Source organism: Arachis hypogaea, chromosome 8 (genome assembly GCF_003086295.3).
Source record: "Arachis hypogaea cultivar Tifrunner chromosome 8, arahy.Tifrunner.gnm2.J5K5, whole genome shotgun sequence".
Lineage (NCBI taxonomy): Eukaryota > Viridiplantae > Streptophyta > Magnoliopsida > Fabales > Fabaceae > Arachis > Arachis hypogaea.
In genome coordinates this window covers 42,782,915-42,808,044 of record NC_092043.1, presented here as the reverse complement: position 1 = coordinate 42,808,044, position 25,130 = coordinate 42,782,915, and the positions used below count along the sequence as shown (strand labels likewise).

Below are 25,130 nucleotides of genomic sequence, written 5' to 3'. Positions count from 1 at the left end.
TGAAAACACTCACAATACAATATGGCAGCAACTATGAACAAGCAAATATAGCAAGTAAAACAATAACAAGAACACATCGAGATTTTAACGTGGAAAACTCCCTCAATGTGAGAGGTAAAAATCACGAGTCATCCAAACCAATGAAATAACTCTACTATAATCAAATGATATACAAGAAAGTCTCAAACAAAGAACAAAAACGTGCATATAACCAGCCAAAACATCAAAACACCAAAGCTTACAAATAAAAAGCAAGAAGATGAAAAATACCAAAAAATAGAGCTGTTATTCGAAGCCTATTTCTCCCTCTGAATACCTCCAGTAACAATCTCTATCATTCAGAATGAAGAACAAAATGTAAAGAATCTACAGTCCAATTTTCACGTCGATCTAACGGTGAAAGGATGAGAAACTACTGTTCAAAAAATGTTGCTCTGTGTAAAACCGGGAAGCTTATTTTCTCTCTTGCGAAGCCAATTTTTCCCATTACATAATTTCAATCAACATCTCCACCGTCCAGAATGAAAAACAAGATGAGGAAAATATGCAGTTAAAATTTCACGTCAATCCAACGGTAAACGAATGACAAACTGTTATTTAAAATTTGATGCTTTGCATAAAAACAGAAATTCTATTTTTTTTCTTCTCTCTCACTTTGATAGCAACACTCTCTACCTCTCAATGACTCCAAAATTTGAATTAGAATTGTGATACAATAGATATAAAAAAGACACTCCAAAAATTGAATTTAGGCCTCACAATAAAGAGAAAAAAAATCTAACACTTACTAATAAATCATAATTGTTGATAATTAGCAGACATGTGTGACCTACACATGGATCGAAGTGGGTGGTTTTATTTATTTTCTTTCTTGAATTTTTTGTGTGGCCTTTTTTTATTGTGAATTTTTTTAACAGTGTTACATACTTATCAATAAAATTTATTATTTTTTATTATTATTTCAAACAATAATTGCTAAGTTTTAAATTTTAACAATATAAAAATAAAATATCAATACAGAATATTGACTGATATTAATAATAGATATTGGTCTTTTAATTTTTTTTTCTATCTTTCAAGTGTGTTAAAATTACGTGTACGCTAAAAAAAATTATATTACATATGAACTATCAAAATCAACTATCAATCAAACACTAATAATGATCCATTATAAAAATACATTTTGATGGTATGCAAAATGATCATATATTTACATTGATAATAAAACTTTATAAGCACTATAATCAAATTTTATAAATAATATAATCAAATTTAATTCATGATGCATATAATAAAATCAAAATACAAATAAAACTATAAAAATATGATGGTACGTACCTATTTTGCGTTCCTAAAAAATTTGTTTAGAATTTAGTGATTAATCATTGTTAGATAATTTCATTGAGTAAAATAACATATATTGACTATTTTTTGTGTTGACTAAAATTTTTTATTAGCAGCGCAATAAATAGTGAGGAACAAGCTGACGATATAGTAGGTCGCTTATTTTTGTATATAAGGTCCTACAAATCTGAACTCATTGTCCCATATCTCTCATCAGATGTTCTAGCTAGCTAGCTTTATTACATTATTAGTATTATCTGATTTCTTGCTTTCATAATAGTTGTTTCCTTCTTAAGACAATGGCACTGAGTGGTAAGCTTAGTATTGAAATTGTGATCCATGCACCTGCTGGAAAGTTCTTTAATTTTGTATCAAAATCTCTCCACCAATATCAAAACGTTTGTGAAAGAGTGCATCACACCAAGCTGCATCAGGGTGAGGATTGGCACAGCATTGGCGATTCGATTAAGCACTGGACTTATGTTGTAGGTAATCAAGCTTAATTTTAAATCAATTAATTTGTAAATTAAAAATAAAACATCTCGTCGGATTTTATCTGCTTTCACGATATCATTTTTCTCAAAAACCTAAATTTATAGAAAAAATCACATAAATAATTATATTTTTAATATGCCTCTTCAAGTAAGATTTAATTTTTGGATTTATATAAATTTTTTGTATGTTTTTTTTTTGTTATTAATTTTAGGCTAAAATTTTTTCATTAAAATTCAATATGAATCAAATTTTAAATTTTTTTTTATTATAGAAACTTTGATATTATGTCATAATATCATTTTTTTCTAAATATTTAATTTAAGAAAAAGATATATGAATAATTATATTTTTAACCTTATCTTTTTTTTTGAGATTTTATTAAATTTAATTAGTTTCCTCCGTTTACAACAAAAAAAGTTCTTTCTACGAAAGAATATTAGTGAGAATTATATGAATTGTTTAAAAATTCATAACGAACGAGATTATTAGAAGAGAGCTATAAGTATATATATAAATTGACAAAATTTTTGTATTTTTTGTAGTTCCTAAAAACATATAACAAAAAATAGATTTTTTCTCCAAGACAAAAGACAAAATTTTAAAACAACCAAAAGGACTAGCATAATTTGCATGTAATTATTTTCAGGTTTCCTTAATTTTCTTTTTTTTAATATTTTTTATAATTTGATTATTGTCAAGCAACAGATGGTAAAGTAAAAACATGCAAGGAGACAATTGAATCCATTGATGAGAAGAACAAGACAATCAAATTCAATCTCTTTGATGGAGACATAAGTCAACAGTATAAAGTCATGAAGCTCAGCATTCAAGAGATTGATAACAGCAATGGAAGTGTTTCAGCTAAATGGACACTTGAATATGAGAAAATTAATGATAATGTCGAAGCTCCTTATGGTTACATGGAATTGTTCGACAAAAATACTAAAGAGATGGATGCTCATCTTCTCAAGGCATAATAATTACTAAAAGAAAATTAGAAGACGTTATATGCATGGTTGGAATTTAATAAGGGGTTTTGGAAGTAGTTAAGTGTTTATATAAATTAAATAATAAGTGCGTGTGAACTTGGGTAAAGAATAGAATAAGGAAGTATGTTTTCAAAGTCCAATCTTATATGTATGTTTATCCTTAGTTTGAATGGATTGAACTATTGTATGTATGTATGTATGTATGCCATGGATGTGTGGAAATAAACTTGAAAGTATGTGTGTTTGTCTAATAAAAATTAGAGTAACGACAGGTAATCAATTTTTTGGGTAACATAAGTTAAATTTTTAAAATTATTTAATTTAATTTAAATTTAAATTTTAAATTAAAAATTACTAATTCTAAAGTTTAAATTAAAATTTTAAACTCTGAATTAAATTGACTAATATTAGCTAATTAAAAAAATTAATTTTCTAACTTTCTCATAAACATAATGAGTAAATTGAAAAAATATTTGAATTATCAAATTATTGATAAAAGTATTTTTTAAAATTTTTTAATAATAAAAATATTTTTAATATATTGAATTAAGATTAATTTTCTAACTTTCGCCGGAAAAATATTTGAATTATCAAATTATTGATAAAAATATTTTTTAATAATAAAAATATTTTAAAATATTTAATTAAAAATTAACTTTTTAACTTTTTTATAAACTGAGTAAATTGAAAAAATTTTGAATTATCAAACTATTGATAAAAAATATTTTTTTAATTTTTTAATAATAAAAATATTGTTAAAATATTTAAATACAATAAAAAATTTAATTATTAAATATATATTCTCAAAAAATATTTTAAAAAATTAATTTTTGTGTATTTTATTTTAAAATTTAATAATTTTAATTAAATAAATTTAGTTTGCAATTTTTGTCGTAAATGGAAAAAAGTAATTTTAAGAAGTTACAAAAATCTAAAGATTGAATAATCAATCAATACATTTTTTCCCAAAAATTTTAACATTAATTTTAATACTAGATATTCTTTAGCTTTTTTATTTAAATTAAATATTTTAATATTTATTAAAATATGTAATTCGTAGAATATTTACTAATTTAAATACGTGTAACACATCTTAAATATTGTGATACGAAAATTATAAAAAATATAATCCGACGATAACTCAATAGTCAAGTAAGAATGTTTGAAAATAAATAATCTAGTTACATCCGTAAAAACATATAAATTACACATTTATTCATAAGGCAACTATTTAATACTGGTGATATGTGTATTTATATATCTAGGTATCTCAAGACTTGAGATACGTGTTTATTCATAAATAGGTTATTTAATATCCAGATTAAGTATATGTATATTTAGGTGTCTCAGTACCTCAGATATACATAAAAGAAGGTTCTTGATTCAGGAACGAACAAAGATAACGATTAATAAGACTTACTCTTTACAATATATATATAATATTGAATATAACGATTAATAGAACTTACTCTTTATAAGATAATTAAATATATTGTATAATATGATATTTATCTCAAAATTAATATCAAATATTATAAAAATAAATTATCGTATTTAAAATCTACAAATTATAGCCATTATTAATTTAAAATTCTTAGAATTTGAGTTATATTTTTTAAATTAAATAGACGTGATAAAAAAATGTTGAATTACACATTTAAATTTAATTTAACAGATATTAAAATACTGGCATACTACATTACAGAAAAATTAGAACACATTATAAGCATTAATTTTAAATAATACTAGCGGCTCGATAGTTATTAGCACTTTTCTACAATTTTAGGTATAATCTTTTTAAAATATTTCTTTAAATAATTAATTTTTTTTCAATCGTTATACAAGATAGATAAATTAAAAGTACAAAAGTTTATAAATGATTAATCCAAATAGTATGTTTAGTTTGGGAGTGGATCTTCTCCAGTGAAAAAAAAATTGGATGGTGTTAATTGTGATATCTCACCTTTCATTGTTCTCTCTCTCATATTTAATTATGGTCCCACTTATAAAATTAATAGTGAGAGATCACACTGCATTTCCTCAATTATTAAAAATATTGGAAAGGATCCATTTTCTGTTTAGTTTTAACTTTTAAGTGAATTTTTTATTCATCATATGACCGAACGCTTTTTAATTTTATTATGGAGAAGGTAATGGTGTAAGAAAGCAACATGGAGAAGTAGCGTGTTTTACAGGTGTGTGGTATCAGAGAACCACAAATCAAACAGTGCGAGTGCTTCCAGAAAAATCGAACGGTCCAATTTTCGTTTTATTAAAAAAAAAAATTTATACAACACAGACAATCCGATTTGTTTTTTTCAAAATTTAAAATTTTCTTCTTACAAATCGGACCATCCGATTTAACTATGATATTTTCTTTTCAAAACAACTCATGGTCCGACTTGTTAAAGTACAAGTAAAAAAAAACTGTCCCCACATCTTGGTCTAACACCACTATGCTCCTATAACACAGCACATCACATACATGTTTCTAATAACAAAAAAAAAAAATGAGCCTATGACTGAACTATATCATTTTAGCTAAATATATTTTATCTTTTTAATTAACTCAAATATATTTATCCAAATTTTATATATCATTTTGTTAAGCATTTTAATTTATAGTAATTGTAATATAAGTAACAGAAATCCGATGTTGTTTGGATCTATTAATAATTAGATATTTAATTTTGAAATAAAAAATCTTAAATATTTCATGTTTCTTTTTTAAGGTGGGTAGTAGTTATTTTTTTTCTCTATAAATTAAGAAAAATTTTAAAATATTTCACTAAAATTGTAATACTGATCTAAATTTGACAGCGAAACAATGAAATATGAGGTTGTCTTTAGTAAACTCAAGTGTTTTGAGCTTTTGTGATAAGCACAATAAATAATTTATAAATATAACATATATGAAAATTTATTTGGATAATCCTAAATTTTTTATCTTCACTCAGTGACTAACACACTCTATTCTCTTTCTCTTTTCTTTTTACAGAACTCACGTTTATTTTTCTCTTTTTTATCGTTGTCATTCTCAGTCTCTCCTAACGCCATTTTCAGGTTTATTCTCAGTGTCTCTCTTCTCGCTGTTTGTCCTCAATATTAGAGTGTCGTCGTTCTCTTTGTTATCATCGTGCACCGCGTCATTCCGTCATCGTTTAACGTTATCGATTTCACTGCTCAGCGCTATCTATAACAATTTAATTTTTTAAAAATTAAATAATGAGTTATGTACGATTTATTATATTTATTGAAAATTTTTTTAAACAAAATTTATTTTTTCTAAAAATAATTAAATTAAATTTTATGATATTTTAAATTTAAAATTTATTAAATTTTTTAAATAATTTTTTTTATAATAAAATATTTAAAAAAAATAAAATTATTATTATTATTATTATTATTATTATTCAAAAAAAAAGGAAAGAAAGTAGCCGAAGCCATCCAATAATAAACAAAAGAAAGAATGAAAACATGACTTACATGCTGCTGTTATATATATATATATATAAAACAACAGCATGTAAGCCATGTCACTTAATAAAGCAATGTCACTTAACTAAAAATCATCATATTTCATCTTCACAACTGTTCATTTGCCACCGAACGTGGAAAAGAAAGGAACTGAGTGTGAGGAAGAGGGAACCGAACCGTGACTTCCTTTGATTATTCGGTGCTCAATTTTTTTAGATTTGTAACTCTAATAAAAAAATTTAATCTGATAAAAGTGTTCGTATCTTTTTTTATATGTTAGTTAGTGTTATTTTTGTTCGATAAAAGCTGACGGTGACATAGCTCTCCTTCTTCTTGAGTTCGACTAATTAGAATTCTAGGAGGCACAGACGATTTTGACGTTTTCTTTTTCAGTAACTCAGTCAGAAAATTTTTCCGAAGTTTCCGTTGTTTTGATTTCACACGGAGGTAGAATTTGATAACTTTATAATAATTAAATGTGAATTTGATAAGTGAATGTTGATTTGGTTGATTATTGTTTGAGTTTGAATGAGTTTACATTAAATTATTGTTGTTGCTTGTAATTTGTTGGTTTGACTATTAGGAACAGTTCAGTTGTGATTGTTTTAATGATTTTGGAACTGTTGTGATAAAGTATTTTGAGAAAATTGATGAGATTTGGTAGTTGAAAGATTAAATTAAAAGTTGAAAAAAATTGGTAATCGAAAGACTCGAAAACGGATTAAAATACAAGTAATATTTTGAAAGGAAATGGCTAAGGGTTTCGGTTTCGGTATGAGAGAAAGGTTAATACTTAAATTTTATTTTTGAAGGATAACATTGTATTTATATATAAAAATTGAGGTACAATTTGTAATTAAGTTTTTGGGTATTTTGGTAATAGATAAGGTACGAGAATAACAATGGATATTTTATAAAAGTTTAGGGTTATTTTTATAAATATGAAAAAAGTGAGGGTTCAAATATAATTTTAAAAAATATTAAAGTTAAAAATAAAATATAAAAAAATTTATGGTTTAGAAAATAATTAGTAAAGATTAAAAATAAGATTTTATCAACTAAGTTTTAAGAAAATATATATATATATATATATATTATTTACTATTTAAAATATCTTATTTATCATTACTTTATTAAGAATACTATCTATTAAAAATATTATTAATATTATTATAAGTCAGAGAAGAGCAAACAGAATGATCTTAAAAGTTTTAGAGAACACAGACTCATTTAAAGTACTTTATAATTCTTTTCCATAAGACGCTTAGGGAAAAGCGAGAGAATAATGAGAAGATAAATTATATTATGAAATGGTAGGGAAGAAAAGAAGTAGAAAGAAAAGTAAAGGAAAGAGAGATAATTAATGAAATCTCTATCACAGGAAAGCAGAGAACAAAGATTAAAGGAATATATTAACTAAAGGGATATCTGCCACAGGAGAGCAGATCTCTACCACAGGAGAGCAGAGGACAAAGATAAAGAAAAAGTTTGAAAAGACTGTCTCCCACAAGAGAGTATATGTGACCTTGTTTAAGCTTTAACACCAAATGTATAGTGGGGATGCCCACACACTGAGAACTGTTTTCCAGATGTAAGCATATTATAATACATTTTAAAGTCACACTGTATGCGGCTTGGCCGTAAGACTTATATGCACATTGTATGCATCTGGAAAGCCATATTTGGGACTCGTACCCGGATAATGTCGGGAGCAGATAGGCAACCAACACATGAGCTCATGGCTTGCGATAGGACTAGACATGTATCATATTGTTTGCGCATATTTGTTTATGAGTGTGTTTTTTGTGATTGTGGATGTGCTAAATAATTGTTTGAATTCTGTGTTCTATAATTGTTGAATTGGATAGTCCTTTGTTGACTGTTATTGCTGACCAAGTATATAAAATGAACTAAACTTTTAATCCCGATCCTACTAAGAACTCCCCAGTTCTTATCCCATATCTCCACTCCTTTTAGCTACAAGTGCGAAGGTTTAGTGCGGAGCTACAGGAGTATAGAAGATTATTTTCACAAGTTGAGTTGTTAGAATTTATTTTTCCCTCGTTGTTTATTATTTTAGTTTTTAGAGGGGTATGACTTGTATTGAGGATCTTTGAAATAAGTCTATGTATATAAAGCTATGTGAATATATATACTTTTGTGATTAAGTAGTTCAAAATAAAGTCTCCTTTCGTTTTTTTAATAAGAGTTTCTATTCGTATTCACGAAGGCTCAATATTAAATAAATATAGTATCTAATTAAAGGAATAGAGGTAAGTGACGCCTGGACTTTTAGTACGATCATGAGGTGCTAAAAATTAGGGTGTTACCGTCGTCCTCAGCAGGCAGTGGTAGCGTGGGTCTCAGATAGCCAGCATCGTCGTCAGCGCAGTGGTGCTCTGTCTCCCCCTTCATCGCTACATTTCGAGCATTTCCATGGACTCTCAGCCTCAGATATAAACTTGTTTCATTTAGCTTTTTTTTATCCCTTTATGTTCTGCTGTATGAATCTGTTTTGTTGAAGTCATTCAATTGTTTTCTTTGTTCTACTTATTTCATTCATTTCATTTAATTAGTGGTTATTTGGTTGTTTAAAATTTCTGAATTAGAGTTAAAAAAATTTGGTATTTGTTTTTATTTCTGATTTCAATTTTGAGTTTATATTTCTATTCATGATGTTTTATTTTTTATTTATTATTATTGTCTGAATATATATGGTTCATTGTGATTCCCTCTTAAAATAACCAATGGCAAAAATTCATAGAGATACTCTGTGATTCTCGTTTTGTTGTTAAGTTATTGTTAATGCTATGAACATATCTATTTTGTTTTTTTTGCACATAAATAATTATGAATGTTAATTAAATTGAGTATAACTGAGTTACCTCCTTTTTCGATCAAATATAAGCACTTTATCTCCCCTCTATTCATTTTGCAACGGACTATGCCAAATGCCACTCTTTATAATGCTGCTGTGCTGTGCAAGGGGTTAAGATCATTAATGGACATCAATTCACCATAAGTTGCAAGCTACTCATTCCCACTAAAAGTTATAGGCACTTACCCTTTTAGTATAATAATCACATACTGCACATCAGAAATAGGGTGAAGTTTACAGGCTTTAGGGCAACATAAATAACGCAAAACAAGAAATTAGTATACCAAAAACAAAGAAATATTGAAAGTGAGAAAAATGAAGACTTCTAATTTAAAAAATAACTCCATAAAACACCATTGATCTAACATCTAGCTGAAGCATACTTTAAGACATGTGTTGACAAGAACAAAAATTATTCAAAATACTCCACAGCAATAAAAATCTTACACAAACATCATTAATTGGCACATAGATTCATCAACAAGGGAACTAAGGTATAACTAAAACTTTAGCAAATATTCATATACATGATATTAAAAAAGAGAGAAAAAAGTAAAAAAAGAAAAGAAAAGAAAGAAGTCAAGAAAACAGCTTATCATGTATTTTCATGGATTGCTTCAGTTTAAAAATCTAATACAAATTAACAAAATATAACTAATATTGGACAACAAATTATAATATACAAAAGTAAATATATGTCCACTCATCTTCAATATTTCTAAATCAAGATATAAAGATCTCACAATAAAAAGCACTAAAAAATCCAACTTTTTGGAATTTAAATAACAAAAAATCCAGCATTATGATTAATCTAAATAACAGAAGTATATGATGAAACTTTGAATGATGCTGAAACTTTGAATGATGAAAGAGAAAATTAAAAGAAATAAGTTTACAACTTCAATTGAGTTGAAAAGGGACACAGTAGAAGATGGGTGCACAAACAAACCCTAAACCACAATTCTTACAGAAAAAGGAATGCAGTGCAGCAGAACAAATTGAGGAACATGAGCACCACGAAGCTGGTGGCAGATTAAATAAAATTTACCAAATCACACATCAAAACAAAACAATCATCATCATCATCAACATTCGTTAATTGTAAAATGCACAGAATTGAAATTGCCAAAGTATAAAACCTTGAAGATTAACTTGTGCTAATGAGAATCTTCTTGATAATGGCATCGAGGAAAATCCCGGTAGAACTGAAGAGGCATAGCGTCCGACACGAGTTCAAGGAAATTTCTATGAAATCAAAAAATTGCGTTGAAACGGGAAGGTACCTGATGAGGAAGAAGCGGCAGGTCCTCACGAAGAGGAAGAAGCGACAGCAAGCATGAGGTACCTGGTGAGGAAGAGGTCCTCACGAAGGGGAAGAAATGGCAGCAAGCTTCTGAAACGAAGGCTTGTTACTCAAATTTTATATGGGCCAATTTTAAAATATCAAAGACTTGTTATTTTTTACTACAATTTTTAATAATTCATTTATAAATTAAATATAAATCATTAGATCTATTATCAATCTAATTTAATGCTTCAAATTATATGATGTATCATATAAGCTCAAAACACTTGAGTTAATTTTAGACACACCCATGAAATAGATATCAATGTAATTTTATAACCAAAATTTTCACAATATTGCACCCCTAATCGCCGTCGTTGTCTGCTGCTCAGATCAAAGGTCAGTGCTCACTGTTAGAGCTTGTTCTTCATATTTTTAATGGCCTGTTCAAATGCGAGAACAAATGTTTTGGATTCTGCTAGTGCTACTTAAATTGCTTTTTTTTTTTAATTTTTCATTTTTAATTCTTTGTTCTTTGGTTTAAGATTTTGCTACTGCTAGTGCTACTCAGATTAAATTGTTGAATGATTAACTTCATTCCTCTCCGAATCATATGAAAAAATATAAATTCATCAAATGAGAAAATGGTTTGTTTATTCAAATCGGACTCCTGCCAAAGTATAAAATTTTGTTAAATTTTACTTTCATATTTGTTCTTTAGCTTTGGCTATGTAATTGGATTTATGTCCTGAAGTTGAAAACATGCTATCTGCTGGGTTTGGAATTCAACAGTTCCAGATACTATTACGAAGGCTGTAGAGTCTAATGCCTTCTAGGGAATACCTTCTACAGGCACTTGAACTATGCGTTTGTTTGGATGTCATTATTTTGATAAAAAAAAAATTTAATAAAAAATATTTTTTTAAAATTTTTAGTGTATTTGATAAATTTTTAGTAGTAAAAATAAAAACACTAAAAAAAATAAAAAAACATCTTTTTTGAGAAGCTGTAATTTACATCTTTTTTTAAAAGATCTTTTTTTTCTTAAAAAAAAGTATTTTTCATGTAATAAATAAACAAAAAATACTTTTATATTGTTATATCTAAACATAATTGATAAATAAAAAAAAATTTGTATGAGATATCTAAATATAAAATTACTTTTACTTTTTTCTAAGATATTTAAAAAAATAACTCAAAAAAATATTTTTTTAAAAACTCACCCAAACAAACCCTATGCCTTGACAAAATAAGCATTCAACGGTCAGTATTTGATGAATTTAATTTTAACCGATTTAAAGTGAAAGTAATTCATCTTTCCTATGTGCACACTGAATGGAAAAAGGACGTGTAACGATATCTGGTTTTTCTTGTGGATGCTGAACAAAAATTCTTTTGAGATATGTGATTATGAAAGGGATTAGAAATGAGGATCTCGCAGCTTGTCAATGTAATGAGACAGAGATATGTTCCAAGTGAGATCCTGCATATCTTGGCAAAGTTAATTCTAGTCTATTATTCAACCTTTTAAATTTGATTATTTCCATAAGAATTTGCTTCATGCTTATGGTATTATGTCTTTGAAAACATAATATCACTATTAATGATGCTATTTTACAAGGACCTCTATCTATTGCTGCTAAGAGATCTGGTTTTTTAAATTTGGTTGAAATCATGTATAAATTGTGTGGTGTGATGTGATATGGCATTGCTAGTGTAACTTTTTAAGTGTGATCAGTCTGCTGTCTCTTGAAAATTAAAATATTGTTAATTTTTGTTAAAATTATGCTAAAGTATGAACTTTTATTTGTTCAATATAAAAGCATGAACTTTTTATCTATATGATTGCATCTTCTCTTTTATATTAAACTAAATTTATTTATTGAATTTTGTTAAGCTAGATCTTGCTTTAAACTGAACAAAATGAATAATAAAATTTTTATTATTGTTGAATCTTTGTTTGGATTAAAAAAAGAAATAAGGAACTAAAAGAAAAAAGAAGAAAGTTAGTGCATAAAAAACTAATTATGTTGTAAGGTGTTTATTTATTATTTTATTATAAAATAGTTTTTCGATTAGACTACGGTTGGATTGATTGGACTAATGAACTAATGAATCAGTAGTTAAATTAAAATAGTTCGATGATCAATTCAAATTCTAAAACCTTGCAATTAATCGATCTTATTCTAGAGGTTGTTCGGCTCTTCTTGAAATTCATTATGAAAGGTTTTTTTTGTCAAAATTAAAGAGTATCTTAAAATAAACTGATGATATTTTACTATCAAAAAATAAAATTCAAATTTTTAAATTATAATACAATCAAACAATAGAAATTACTCATATAATAGTATTTTGGTCTTTTTTTAAATTATCCTTTAAAAGTCTTTTTTTTTCATAACTTAAGCCGGACTTTTTTCATATAAAAAATAACTGTAATTCTTTTTTCTCTTTTGGACAATCTAAATATTTTTGTTTTATTCTTTTTTCGTGAATCAGGCTTAGCCTTGTTATAAAAAAATTATCTGACAAACTTTTCAAAATGTCATTACGTTCAAAAAGTGCCAGCACCGCGCGTAAGTCGTAACATTAACACACCATTACGATGCAGGTGAATCTTAGCATGAGACTGTCCAAATCAGGTGTCTTGCACGCCTCGTACTCTTTGCGATGCTGGCAGATTGGGCATAAGATACGTGGAGTTGTATCAGAATAACGTGATATTTGCGACTTAAATAGAGTTGTGGACCGGTCTTTCCATAATTGAATAATTGGCTTTGGTTATTGGGATTGATATATAAATATGTATGTATTACATGCCGAATTGTTAAATGAACGTTTGTTATAAAGTGGGCCGTTAAGATGGACTGTTGGATCTGTTTTTGAAGATTTTTATTTTTGTTGTCCGTTAGAGTTGTTTAAAATTTTTCATTACTAGAGATATAGCATTGCAAGGAAAAAACGAATTGACGTTAGGCAAATGAATTAAATTTTTTTTTTTGCAAAAAATGTATTAAAAACTGAACATATAAATATCTTTGGTTCGAGAAAAGTGAGGAGAGATCATAAATGAGGTAGCTTTCGTTCTACAAACTACAAAGTCCAATGAATGGAACAAGAATGAGGAGAAATGCAAATTGAGAACTCACTGTGATTTCACCCTCTCTAGAGTTCTACACAGTTTTCTTCTTTTTCCTTTCTCTCTCGAGACCTTTTTTACATTTTATTTTTTGTTGAAAAACTTTTTGGCCTTTTGGGCCTGTATTAAAAGTTGTAAAACAAATTTGACTTGGCCGATGCATTTTGCAGCATGATCCTTATTATTTTGATAGAATAAATATTATCATTTCTAAATTAATTAATAACATTTGACAAAAAAAATTAATTAATAATGTCACCTTTAAATTATTAATATTAAGAGTACTATTTTCTAAATTGAAAGTGGCAATATTCCCTCTCTTAACCCTTTTATTTCTATGCTCATCTTGAAAAATTTTCAATGGCAAAGGATTTTTTTAAGGAATAAAAAAAATGTGATAAAAAAAATCTAGAGATCCCATTTTAATTAATTTATATTATAATTAAGTCTTTTTAATATCAAAATATTAAAATTAACTAAGATTAAATAATTTTTAAAAGTCATACACGATTTTTCTTATTCGTAACAGGAATCCTTTTATTAAATATTTAAATATGAAGAAGGTATATGAAATACACAATTATACAACTGATGTTAATACAAGAGACATTAATGTTATTGTATACAATTAAGAAGTCAAGTGATTTCTTGTCTTAAATAGAGGGTTTGTTGGACACACTAGAGAGTTTGTTGGCTTGGCTCCACTGAGGCAGCGATTTTGAAGAGAATGGGGTACTAACCTTTGAAACGGTTCTCCTTGCAAAATGAGAGTTGCATTTCAAAGCCAAAGGATTTTAGGGTTTCTCAATGCTCATTTGCAGAAGCAGCAAGTTTTCCCGGACTTTTATTTTATAAGATAGTGTTCATTCCTTCATGAGTGTGGGCTTTTTTAGTCTAAGTCTCAAGGGTTTTTTTCATAACTTAACAAGCATTTAAGCTATATTTCGACCGATCTTTTCATGGATGTTCATCACTTATTTACTTGTGTGGATCTTTTATGAGCCCATTAACATGAAAAAAAAAAGGAAGAAATGAAAATATATCAAGCATGGAAGACTACTACATAATGTCTTCTTAGCTAGGGTCAAAATAAAATTTTGAAAAAGACCCACTAGCAAAGCAGCAACCTGTGTCAAAAAAGACAGGCTAATGCTGTGCCTCATTATGATCGGCGTTGGCTAAAATTCCCTACGATGCAAGGTGATTACACTCTTCCATAGAGATTTCCTATGCCACGTGTAAAGATATTATTTGCAAGTCAAACCTTAGCCATGGTAAGTCAACCTATGTCTAGCCACCATAGACTCCCTTAACAAATATACAACATTACTTGAAAATCTAAACAATAATCAATAACAAATACAATCAAATAAAATCTTTGTGGAGGTACCCAGTATTCACCCTGTGGTCGTCCTCATATCACTACTCAAGATCATGATCAACGACGTGTGAAAATACGGGCGGTAGTTGCGATAGTCGTGAAAGTGGTGGAGGTAGAGGAGACATGGCCATTGGCCGGAGGAGCATTGAATGATGAGCCACTTTGCATCTTCTATACATAATTGTACATCTAGAAAGCATTATTGGTATTTAGTCTTAAATTTAGGGATGTCAATGGGTCTCCATAGAGCAGAAATTCCTCCCTGTAATAACTCAAAAATAAAAGGAATATAAAAGAAAAGATAAGTAAATAAATAATATTGTGGGTCCACTTGATATTTTTTTTCTTTTGTTTCCCTAACTCTAATCACACACAGACACATTCTTTCATCCCTTCACTTAGTCGTCACACATAGCAAAAGAAAAAAAAAGAATGACAAGATAGGGAGGAATGAGGAAGAATAGGGGAACAAGAAGAAGAAAGAAAGAAAAAGAAGAGGAAGATGGTGCCGCTGAGTCACTGAGGGTGGGAGGGAGGGAGAGAGAGAGAGAGCAGTTTGAATCTGTGAGGGGGAATGGACAATGGTGTGAGAAGCTGCAGTCACTGTCGTTGTGGACAGAGCTTCCGCTGGAGGGAAACCTTGCCGCCGTCGTCGCAACAAAGGAGAAAAAAAGAATGTGAGTAGAGAGAGAAAGAGCATCACGGTTTGAGCTAGGAAATGCTTCTGTCGTCATTGAGCCACTCCGTTGCCATCGTTGTCGTCGTCCAGGCGTGAAGGTTGAACAAGTAGAAAGAAATGCGAGCAGAACGAGAGGGAAAAGGAAGAAGACTAACAGGGAAGGAAGGAGCAATTGTGTTGCCATTCTGAACTGCTCCGATGCCATCGCCGAGCTGCCGTCCTCCTTGCCGTTGAGCTTCTGCATCCATTACCTTACCTTAGCTCTGCCCTCTTTTATTCCTACCTTGTCTATCTGTCGACGTTGTTGTCACTAGATTGTTGCTGCCAGAGTTTTCCATAATTGTACCTAGCTCCACCTTGCCACTGTCTCCATTCAAATTATGCGTTCTCTCGTTCCATTATACTTCAACCCTATTTACCCTTTGATTTGACACTCCAGATTTGGTATCTTTGGTTTCTTGATACCAAACTATGGGTAGCTTTTACATTTAAAATTGTTAACTTTTGGTTTATGTTATTATGACCTTTTAGCTATATTTATAGAACTATTATTGAAATTTTTTAATTTGATTAGAATAATTAATTTATTATGGTTAAATAATTATTTTTGTGGAGCTGATATCTTAAAAATTTTATATGAGACTATATGTATATTTGAAGAAACTTTATATTATTTTAAAACATTTGATTTTATTTGAATATGTATTTTTGAAACATTAAAGTATTTGTTGGTACTCACTTATTTTAAAATTGTGACATATGTTTAAAATTTCTTATGATTAAAATAGTATGATTAAAAATTATTTCCGATAAAAAAGTATTAATTGATTTGATTTGATAACTTATATATTTAAAAGATCAAAGATTTTTTGTATTTGAAATTATATGTCTTGAATTAGTTTAGGGAGCTCGTAGTTAACGACGGTCATGACGTTAACTTAGATGTATCTAACTCGAACCTCAATTAGTAGGAACGTTGCTAGCCCAACGTCTAGGCCACACGTTAAATCTATTATTCTATATGGACATACGAGAGGAAAGGGTTATCCTTAGAGGTGAAGCCACTCAATGTGGATTATTTGATTTGATTTTTGTACTGAGAATTCTCTTATTTATTCGTTTATTTATATAAATTATTATTTTTTAAATAAAATTATTTTTATAATAATATTTATATGATCTTATGTGGATTATATATGTATTGTCTAGTAATTGAGTTGTAAAAATTTACTCTATTTTTTTAAAAATATTTTTCAGAAATAAATAATCAATTATGTGAGCCTTTTTATTTAAGGAAAATAATCTACAATGGGTATCTTTTATTTGTTGTGTTTTTAAATATTATATGCTCCATATGTTATAGGTAGAATCCAATTATTTTTAATTATTTTATCTTTTATTAAAAGTGTATAACTATTCTTTCTAGAACTTGTAAATTTATTAAGAATATTTGTAATTTTTTTATTTAACTTATATTCAAATCTTTTAGACTTGTTAGGAGACTATTTTTTTGAGTATCAGTTATAACTCATTTTGGGCCACACTCTCCCACCTCCGTTCTCATTAAATAAAATGTCTCTATTCCCATCTTATCTCTATCATGGATTCCTATTTATTTATTTTTTTTTTTTTTGGTAGGAGAGGCAGATACCAAGTATTCATGGATATTAAATTTTAACTTTTTCTAAACAAAATTAACACAACTATAATAAAATTTAATATAATTCAACTAAATGTATTAAATCAAAACACAATTCAAACATAAATTTAACATAATAATATACGCATAAAATTTTTGACATATAAATTAAAATAAAAAAAATTAGGATTACTTACATAACTTATATATAGATAAGAATATTTAAGTAAATTTTTTTCGTGAAGATTTCACAAATTCTTAGCTTGTGGAGCAGGTACCTCAATCCCCGCTCCCTCCCTCTCCTTCCATTTATTCGCGAGGATAAGTTTAGTCTCTGTTAGCATTCTTGTTATGGATATATACTAAAAAAATCACTTTTAGCGGTCATTTATTTTGTTTTTAATTTATTGTTGTTAATATTTTTACCGACAATTAGACATAGCCGTCTTATCCTTTGTCGAAAAAAAATTTTAGCGGCAATTATAACATTTGCCGGTAAAAACTTTTTTAATGATCGCAAAAAGTATATTTTTAGCGGCCATTTTATTGACAACTTATATGGCCATTAAAACTAATTTTAAGATTGCAATATTATTCTCTTTTAGTTGCTATTATTATTACCGTTAAAATCTTAAAATATTTTTTAATTATATTATGCTACTTTTTTAGAAGTAAATATCTATCTTTTTTTTAATTTTAAAATTATTTTTATCATCAATTATTATTATTTAAACAAGATGAACACTGAAAAAAAGATGAACAATATGAACACTACTAAAAAAAAAATATGAACACTATGAATAAATGGTTTCTTTTGAGGAAGAAAACACTATGAATCAATAGAAATGAATTGATATTTTCAAATAAAAAAACCACATCCATCTGCACATTACTAGGTAAAGAATATGCATGAGATACAATAAAAATGATCTGGTTCTTGAATACACATTAGCACAAAACTTTCTAGTAAATACATAGCTAGTATGTAGAATACTAACTACTAAGTAATGAATATGCCGAATACACAAATTTGAAGGTATCAAGTATTGAATCTGCTTTAAGGTATTTTTAAGGTATCAATTTTTAAGGGAGCTTAGGCTCCATAAGCTTCTGAAAGCTGGACCTTCCTATCTGGGATCCTGCGGAGAATTTCCTTTGACCAAGTTGTTGAATGGAGTTAATTGAAGAAGAAGGTGATATTGCAGCTGCAGAATCCCCCAAGTATTCGCTGAAGTTTCGCTAATCTTGAATAGAGTTGAAGAAACCTTACCTTCCTATAATCCTATCAATTAGAAAAATACATATTATTCAAGAAGCAACTGTAAATGAATAAATACTTAAAATCAGTATATTACCAATATGATCTATCTTGTGATTGTGTTGTGACTTGTGAGTGATCAGGTCCTAGAATGTCTAGTCTGGGATGTTGAGCTTCACCATTTTCTACAAAATGTTGCAAAGAATTCAAAATATATTCCAAACTGTATATGAATGATGTTTCCTATTTTCTCAAGAGGGAAAAATTTTTCTGTTAATCAGAGAGGAGAATTTTTCCTGATTAAAAAAGAAATCAAATTATCTTTGTGATGTATTAGCAGACAAAAATATGGATATCATAGATATATGATATGCACAAAGAACTAGGAAGATCAATTATGAATATTATTATGTGTACCAGCAAAAGAGAGTAAATTAAATGTGCTATAGCTACAAGTTGTTTTGGAAGTGGCTGACTTGTACTCACAGGTGGATTCCAATTTTCATGTCGATTCTCATGGTTAGCTTCAAGTTGAATTTTGACATTATTTAAATCAAATAACTATACTTAAATACACTAATAGTTTAGATAAATTAACCATAGTGACGAAAAGGAATTTAAATTTTATATATGGAACTATATAAAAATTTTACACTAACATTTAATCAATGTATAGAAATTAAAGTTTTGAATGAAATCAATTTACAAAAAACTTACCCGTGTATCACAGAGAGACACACAAAGAAAGATGTTGGCAAAACAAGCTCATATACCATTGTTTATTGAACAAGATTATAAACTATGTTACATTTTTATTATGGAGGCTAAGGAGCAATAATAATAGTGAAAAATCATAACAAAATGATTATTAAAATGGGATATGTCTAAAATAAGTACAATAATTTTGTGTTTATTGAATGTGTCTTATTGTTATAAACCGTTACATTTCATTAAATGTAAATCAAACCTATTATAAAAAAAATATTAATAAACCATAATAAATATAGAATATACTAAGCATTACTAATATATAAATAAATAAATATCTTTTGATATATAATACTTTAAATGAGAAATATACTTTTTTTTAAATAATAAATATAAAATATATAAATATGAAAAATATAAATTTTTTAATTATTAAGATCAACAATTATCATGCAATAAAAAATTTTATAATATTAAAAAAATCATATTAAAATAATATTTTTAATTACAATATAAAAATATAAAATAATTAAATTTATTTTATATTACTCGATAACCAATTTAAATTGTTATATTAAAATTTTATTAAATAATTACTTCGTTAAAAATATTATTATATAATATAAATTTTTATTTGAATATTTATAAAAATGTAATTTATTTAAAAGTGTAGCTTCCGACAAGGTGTAAATATTATTATATATATTTAATAATAAATTACGTCAATAAATATTTTAAGAGTGTAGTTTTCGACAAAAGAAAATAGGAATGAGAATGTTGTAGAGAATTATTTTAAATATATTTATTAACGTAATTAGTTAATAAAAGTATTATTATATAATATAATTTTTTATTGAAATATTTCCGACAAAAGGAAACAGAAATGAAAATTTATTAACTAACTACGTTAATAAATATTTTAAATAAATTATATTTTATAAATATTTCAATAAAAATTTATATTATATAATAATATTTTTAACAAAGTAATTATTTAATAAAATTTTAATATAATAATCTAAATTATTTATCAAATAATATAAAATAAAATTTAATTATTTTATATTTTTATATTACAGTTAAAAATATTATTTTAATATAATTTTTTAATATTATAAAATTTTTTATTGCATGATAATTGTTGATCTTAATAAATAAAAAATATTTATATTTTTGTATTTATATATTTATATTTATTATTTGAAATAAAAAAATTATATTTTTATTTAAAATATTATATATTAAAAATATTTATTTATTTATTTATGTATTAGTGATGTCTAATGTGTTCTATACTTATTAATTATTAGAGTAGTTATCCAAATCAGTCCTAGGGATTTTAAAATTGGATATTTTAGTTCCCAAGAAAAATTAATACACAGATCAATCCCAAGAGTTTATTCCGGCAGACAAATCAGTCCCCAGTTCATTTTTCGACAAAATAATTACCCAGATCAGTCCTTAAAGATTTTAAAAATTGATATTTTAGTTCCCAACAAAAATTAATGTACAAGTCAATCCCCAACGTTTCTCTCTGTTAGACATAACAGTCTTCCGTCAAAAAATAAAATAAAATAAAATCATTATTATTATTATTAATTGTACATAATACTGTACTATATTTTTTGCATTTTTGGACAAAAATAATGATAAATTTATTCATTAGATTCTTATATATATAAATTTATCATTATTTTTATCTTGAAAATACAAAAAATTATCTTGAAATTATAGGGTTATTATTATTAATGTATTAACTAAATTTCAATGTTTATTATTTATATATTTAAAAATTATTTATTTGGTTTCATAATAAATGATCTTTTTAAATTTGAATAATTTATTAATTAATTTGTACTTATTTATTAAAAAAAGAATATTAATATAATGAATAAAAAAATAATTAAAAAATATTGTTTAAAAAATAATATGGACAAATAAATTCCTAACTAATTTAAATTTAGAGACAATTAAGTCCCTGTCCATTTTTTAACCTGATACGTTAAAAATTTCTATCGAGTTTTCGCCGTGAAATTGACCAAAGAACCGGGTTGGCAGACGAAGTACAGGATCAGAGACCGTAATAAAACGTGTTTTTTATTAAGGGTCGTCTTGTCATTTTAAAAAATGGACAAGTACCGGATTGATATTTAGTAGTAAAATAACATATATTGACTATATCTTGTGTTGATTAAAATTTTGTATTAGCAGTGCAATAAATAGTGATGAGGAACAAGCTGACAATATAGTAGGTAGCTTATTTTTCTATATAAGGTCCTACAAATCTGAATTCATTGTCTCATATCTCCCATCAGATGTTCTAGCTAGCTAGCTTTATTACATTATTGGTATTATCTGATTTCTTGCTTCATAGTAGTTGTTTCCTTCTTAAGACAATGGCACTGAGTGGTAAGCTTAGTATTGAAATTGTGATGCATGCACCTGCTGAAAAGTTCTTTAATCTTGTATCAAAATCTCTCCACCAAGTTCAAAATATTTGTGAAAGAGTGCATCACACCAAGCTGCATCAGGGTGAGGACTGGCACAGCATCGGCGGTTCGGTTAAACACTGGACATATGTTATGGGTAATCAAGCTTAATTTTAAATGAATTAATTTGTAAATTAAAAGAAAGCATCTCGTCGAATTTTTATTTGTCATGATATCATTTTTACAAAAACCTAAACTTATGGTAAAAGTCGCATAAATAATTATATTTTTAATACGTCTTTTTTATGTAAGAGTTATTTTTTGGGTTTACATAAATTTTTTTTATGAACTTTTTTATTATTTATTTTAAGCTAAAATTCTTTCTATTAAAGTTCAACATGAATCAAATTTTAAATTTTTTTATTATAGAAATTTTGATATTATATTATAATACCACTTTTTACAAAAATTAAATTTGAGAAGGAGATACATAAATAATTATATTTTTAATATTTTTTTAATTTAAAATTTTGTTAAATTTAATTAGTTTCCCTCCATTTACAACAAAAAAAAAGTTCGTTCTTACTATGAAATAATATTAGTGAGAATTATATGAATTTTGTTTAAAAATTCTATTATGAATGAGATTATTAGAAGAGAGCTATAAGTATTTTTTTATAGTTCCTAAAAATATAAACAAAAAATAGATTTTGTTTCTAAGACAAAAGACAAAATTTTAAGACAAACAAAAGGACTAGCATAATTTGTATGTAATTATGTTAACTAATTGACATAATTATTCTCAGGTTTCCTCAATTTTTTTCCTTTTTTTTTAATTTTTTTAAATTTGATTTTTGTCAAGCAACAGATGGTAAAGTAACTACATGCAAGGAGACTATTGAATCCATTGATGAGAAGAACAAGACAATCAAATTCAATCTCTTTGATGGAGACATAAGTCAACAGTATAAGGTCTTGAAGGTCACCATTCAAGAGATTGATAACAGCAATGGAAGTGTTTCAGCTAAATGGACACTTGAATATGAGAAAATTAATGATAATGTGGAAGCTCCTTATAGTTACATGGAATACTTTGACAAATGTACTAAAGAGATGGATGCTCATCTTCTCAAGGCATAATAATTACTAAAAAATTAGAAACACGTTATATGCATGGTTGGAATTTAATAAGGGGTAGGTTTTCGGGACTGTTTTGGAAGTGTTTATATAAATTAAATAATAAGTGTGAACTTGGGTGAACAATAGAATAAGGACGGAAGTATGTTTTTAAATTCCAACCTTACATGTATGTTTATCCGTCGTTTGAATGGATTGAACTACTGTATATATGTATGTATGTATGTATGTATGTATGTATGTATGTAAAGTCATCGTTAATGATTTCTTTTGTTGGTTGTGTTTATGCCATGGATGTGTGGAAACTTGAAAGTATCTGTGTGTGTCTAATAAAAATTAGAGTAACGATAAGTAATCAATTTTTTTGGGCAACATACATAAGTTAAATTCTTAAAATTATTTTGTTTATTTTAAATTTAAATTTTAAATTAAAAATTATTAACTCTAAATTTTAAATTAAAAATTTAAACGTTGAATTAAATCGACTAATATTAACTAATTAAAAATTAATTTTCTAACTTTCTCATAAACATAATGAGTATATCGGAAAAAATATTTGAATGATCAAATTAGTATTTTTTAAATAAAAAAATATTTTTAAAATATTTAATTAAAATTAATTTTTTAACTTTTGCATAAACATAATGAGTAAATCGAAAAAATATCTGAATTATCAAATTATTGTTAAAAATATTGTTTAATAATAAAAATAATTTTAAAATATTTAATTAAAAATTAATTTTCTAACTTTCTCATAAACATAATGAGTAAATAAAAAAAATCTGAATTATCAAATTATAATAATAAAAATATTTTTAAAATATTTGATTAAAAATTAATTTTCTAACTTTCTCATAAACATAATGAGTAAATAAAAAAATCTGAATTATCAAATTATTGATAAAAGTATTCTTTTAAATTTTTTAATAATAAAAATATTTTAAAACAATAAAAATATCCAACTATTAAATATATATTCTTAAAAAATATTTTAAAAATTACATTTTTATGTATTTTATGCAAAAATATTAGAAAAACTAGATGTTTTTACTTTAAAATTTAATGATTTTAGCTAAATGAATTTTGTAACAGCGCAAACCACCCGTTAGCACGATATTGTTCGCTTTGGCACATAAGGTCTCACAATTTTGCTCTTGACAATAGAAATGATAGCCGAAACCCCCACACACTCACTCGTCAAAATGCGTCATGTTAAGAAGAGGTATTCACACTCTTATTCATTTCCCTCCCCAACCAATGTGGAACCTTACAAATTTAGTTTGCAATTTTTGTCGTAAATGGACAAAAATCTAAAGATCGAATAATCAGTCAATACATTTTTTTTTTAAATTTTAACATTAATTTTAATACCAAATATTCTTTGATTATTTTATTTAAATTAAATAATTTTAATATTTGTTAAAATATATAATTGGTAGAGTATTTACTAATTTTAATACGTGTTACACATTTCAGATACTGTGATATAAAAATCATAAAAAATATAATCCAGTAACTAGTACATACTCAGGATAAGTAACAATGTTTAAAAACAAATAATTCGGTTACACTCGAAATACATACAAACCATACATTTGTTCATAAATAGACTACTCAGTATTCGTGAGATATATCACATATGTTTATTCATAATTAGATAATTCAGTATCTGAGATATGTGTATGCATGTATGTTTAGTATCTCAATACCTTAGATATATTGTAAAAAATATAATATATAAATAACTGAAGATAATGATTAATAAATCTTAGGTTTATTTTGGTAAAATTTTTACTTTTTAAAAGTTGTAGCACTTACATTTAGAAAAATCAAATTAAAAATGATTTTTAATAAACATAAATACTATAATTATATTTGGTAAAATAATTTTTAAAAATAAAAGTCTATAATAAACATATCTATATATAACGAAGAATAATTACTTTTTTTTAATTTTTTAAAATTTCATATAATATAAAAAATAAATATTTATTATATCATAATATCATCACGAAAAAATCATATCAACCAATAATAAAACTTGTATGTAATCTAATATTAATATTGGTACATTTATTATCCACCTATTTTTACATATGTATATATATGTTGTTACTATATATTTGACTATATGTTGTTACCATAATTTTGACTAATATTTATTCAGTTAGTGTACAAAAATTTTATGATAAATTCCCATAAACTACGTCTCCTACCTCACGTACTAAAGAAAAAAAATAATTTAAAAACGCTTAACGAACCGCTGGAATTCGATTTTGCAGCGGCTAAAAACCA

The 25,130-nt window shown here is 26.4% G+C and overlaps 2 protein-coding genes across 4 annotated transcripts; both read left to right on the top strand.

The window, feature by feature from the left end:
- The first annotated feature begins 1,511 nt into the window (after window positions 1-1,511).
- LOC112708452 (MLP-like protein 31) lies at window positions 1,512-3,085 on the top strand. 2 transcript variants are annotated; one of them, XM_072200104.1, is made up of 2 exons: window positions 1,512-1,833; window positions 2,539-3,085. In XM_072200104.1, the coding sequence occupies exons 1-2, from the start codon at window positions 1,644-1,646 to the stop codon at window positions 2,814-2,816; spliced, it is 468 nt and encodes a 155-aa protein (XP_072056205.1). In that variant the 5' UTR covers window positions 1,512-1,643; the 3' UTR covers window positions 2,817-3,085. The 2 variants fall into 2 exon arrangements, with proteins under 2 accessions (XP_072056205.1, XP_025616389.1); XM_025760604.3 differs by having other exon boundaries at window positions 1,521-1,833; window positions 2,545-3,085.
- Window positions 3,086-21,558: 18,473 nt separating this feature from the next.
- LOC112707584 (MLP-like protein 43) lies at window positions 21,559-23,121 on the top strand. 2 transcript variants are annotated; one of them, XM_025759381.3, is made up of 2 exons: window positions 21,559-21,855; window positions 22,567-23,121. In XM_025759381.3, the coding sequence occupies exons 1-2, from the start codon at window positions 21,666-21,668 to the stop codon at window positions 22,836-22,838; spliced, it is 462 nt and encodes a 153-aa protein (XP_025615166.1). In that variant the 5' UTR covers window positions 21,559-21,665; the 3' UTR covers window positions 22,839-23,121. The 2 variants fall into 2 exon arrangements, with proteins under 2 accessions (XP_025615166.1, XP_072057444.1); XM_072201343.1 differs by having other exon boundaries at window positions 22,561-23,121.
- The last annotated feature ends 2,009 nt before the right edge of the window (window positions 23,122-25,130 follow it).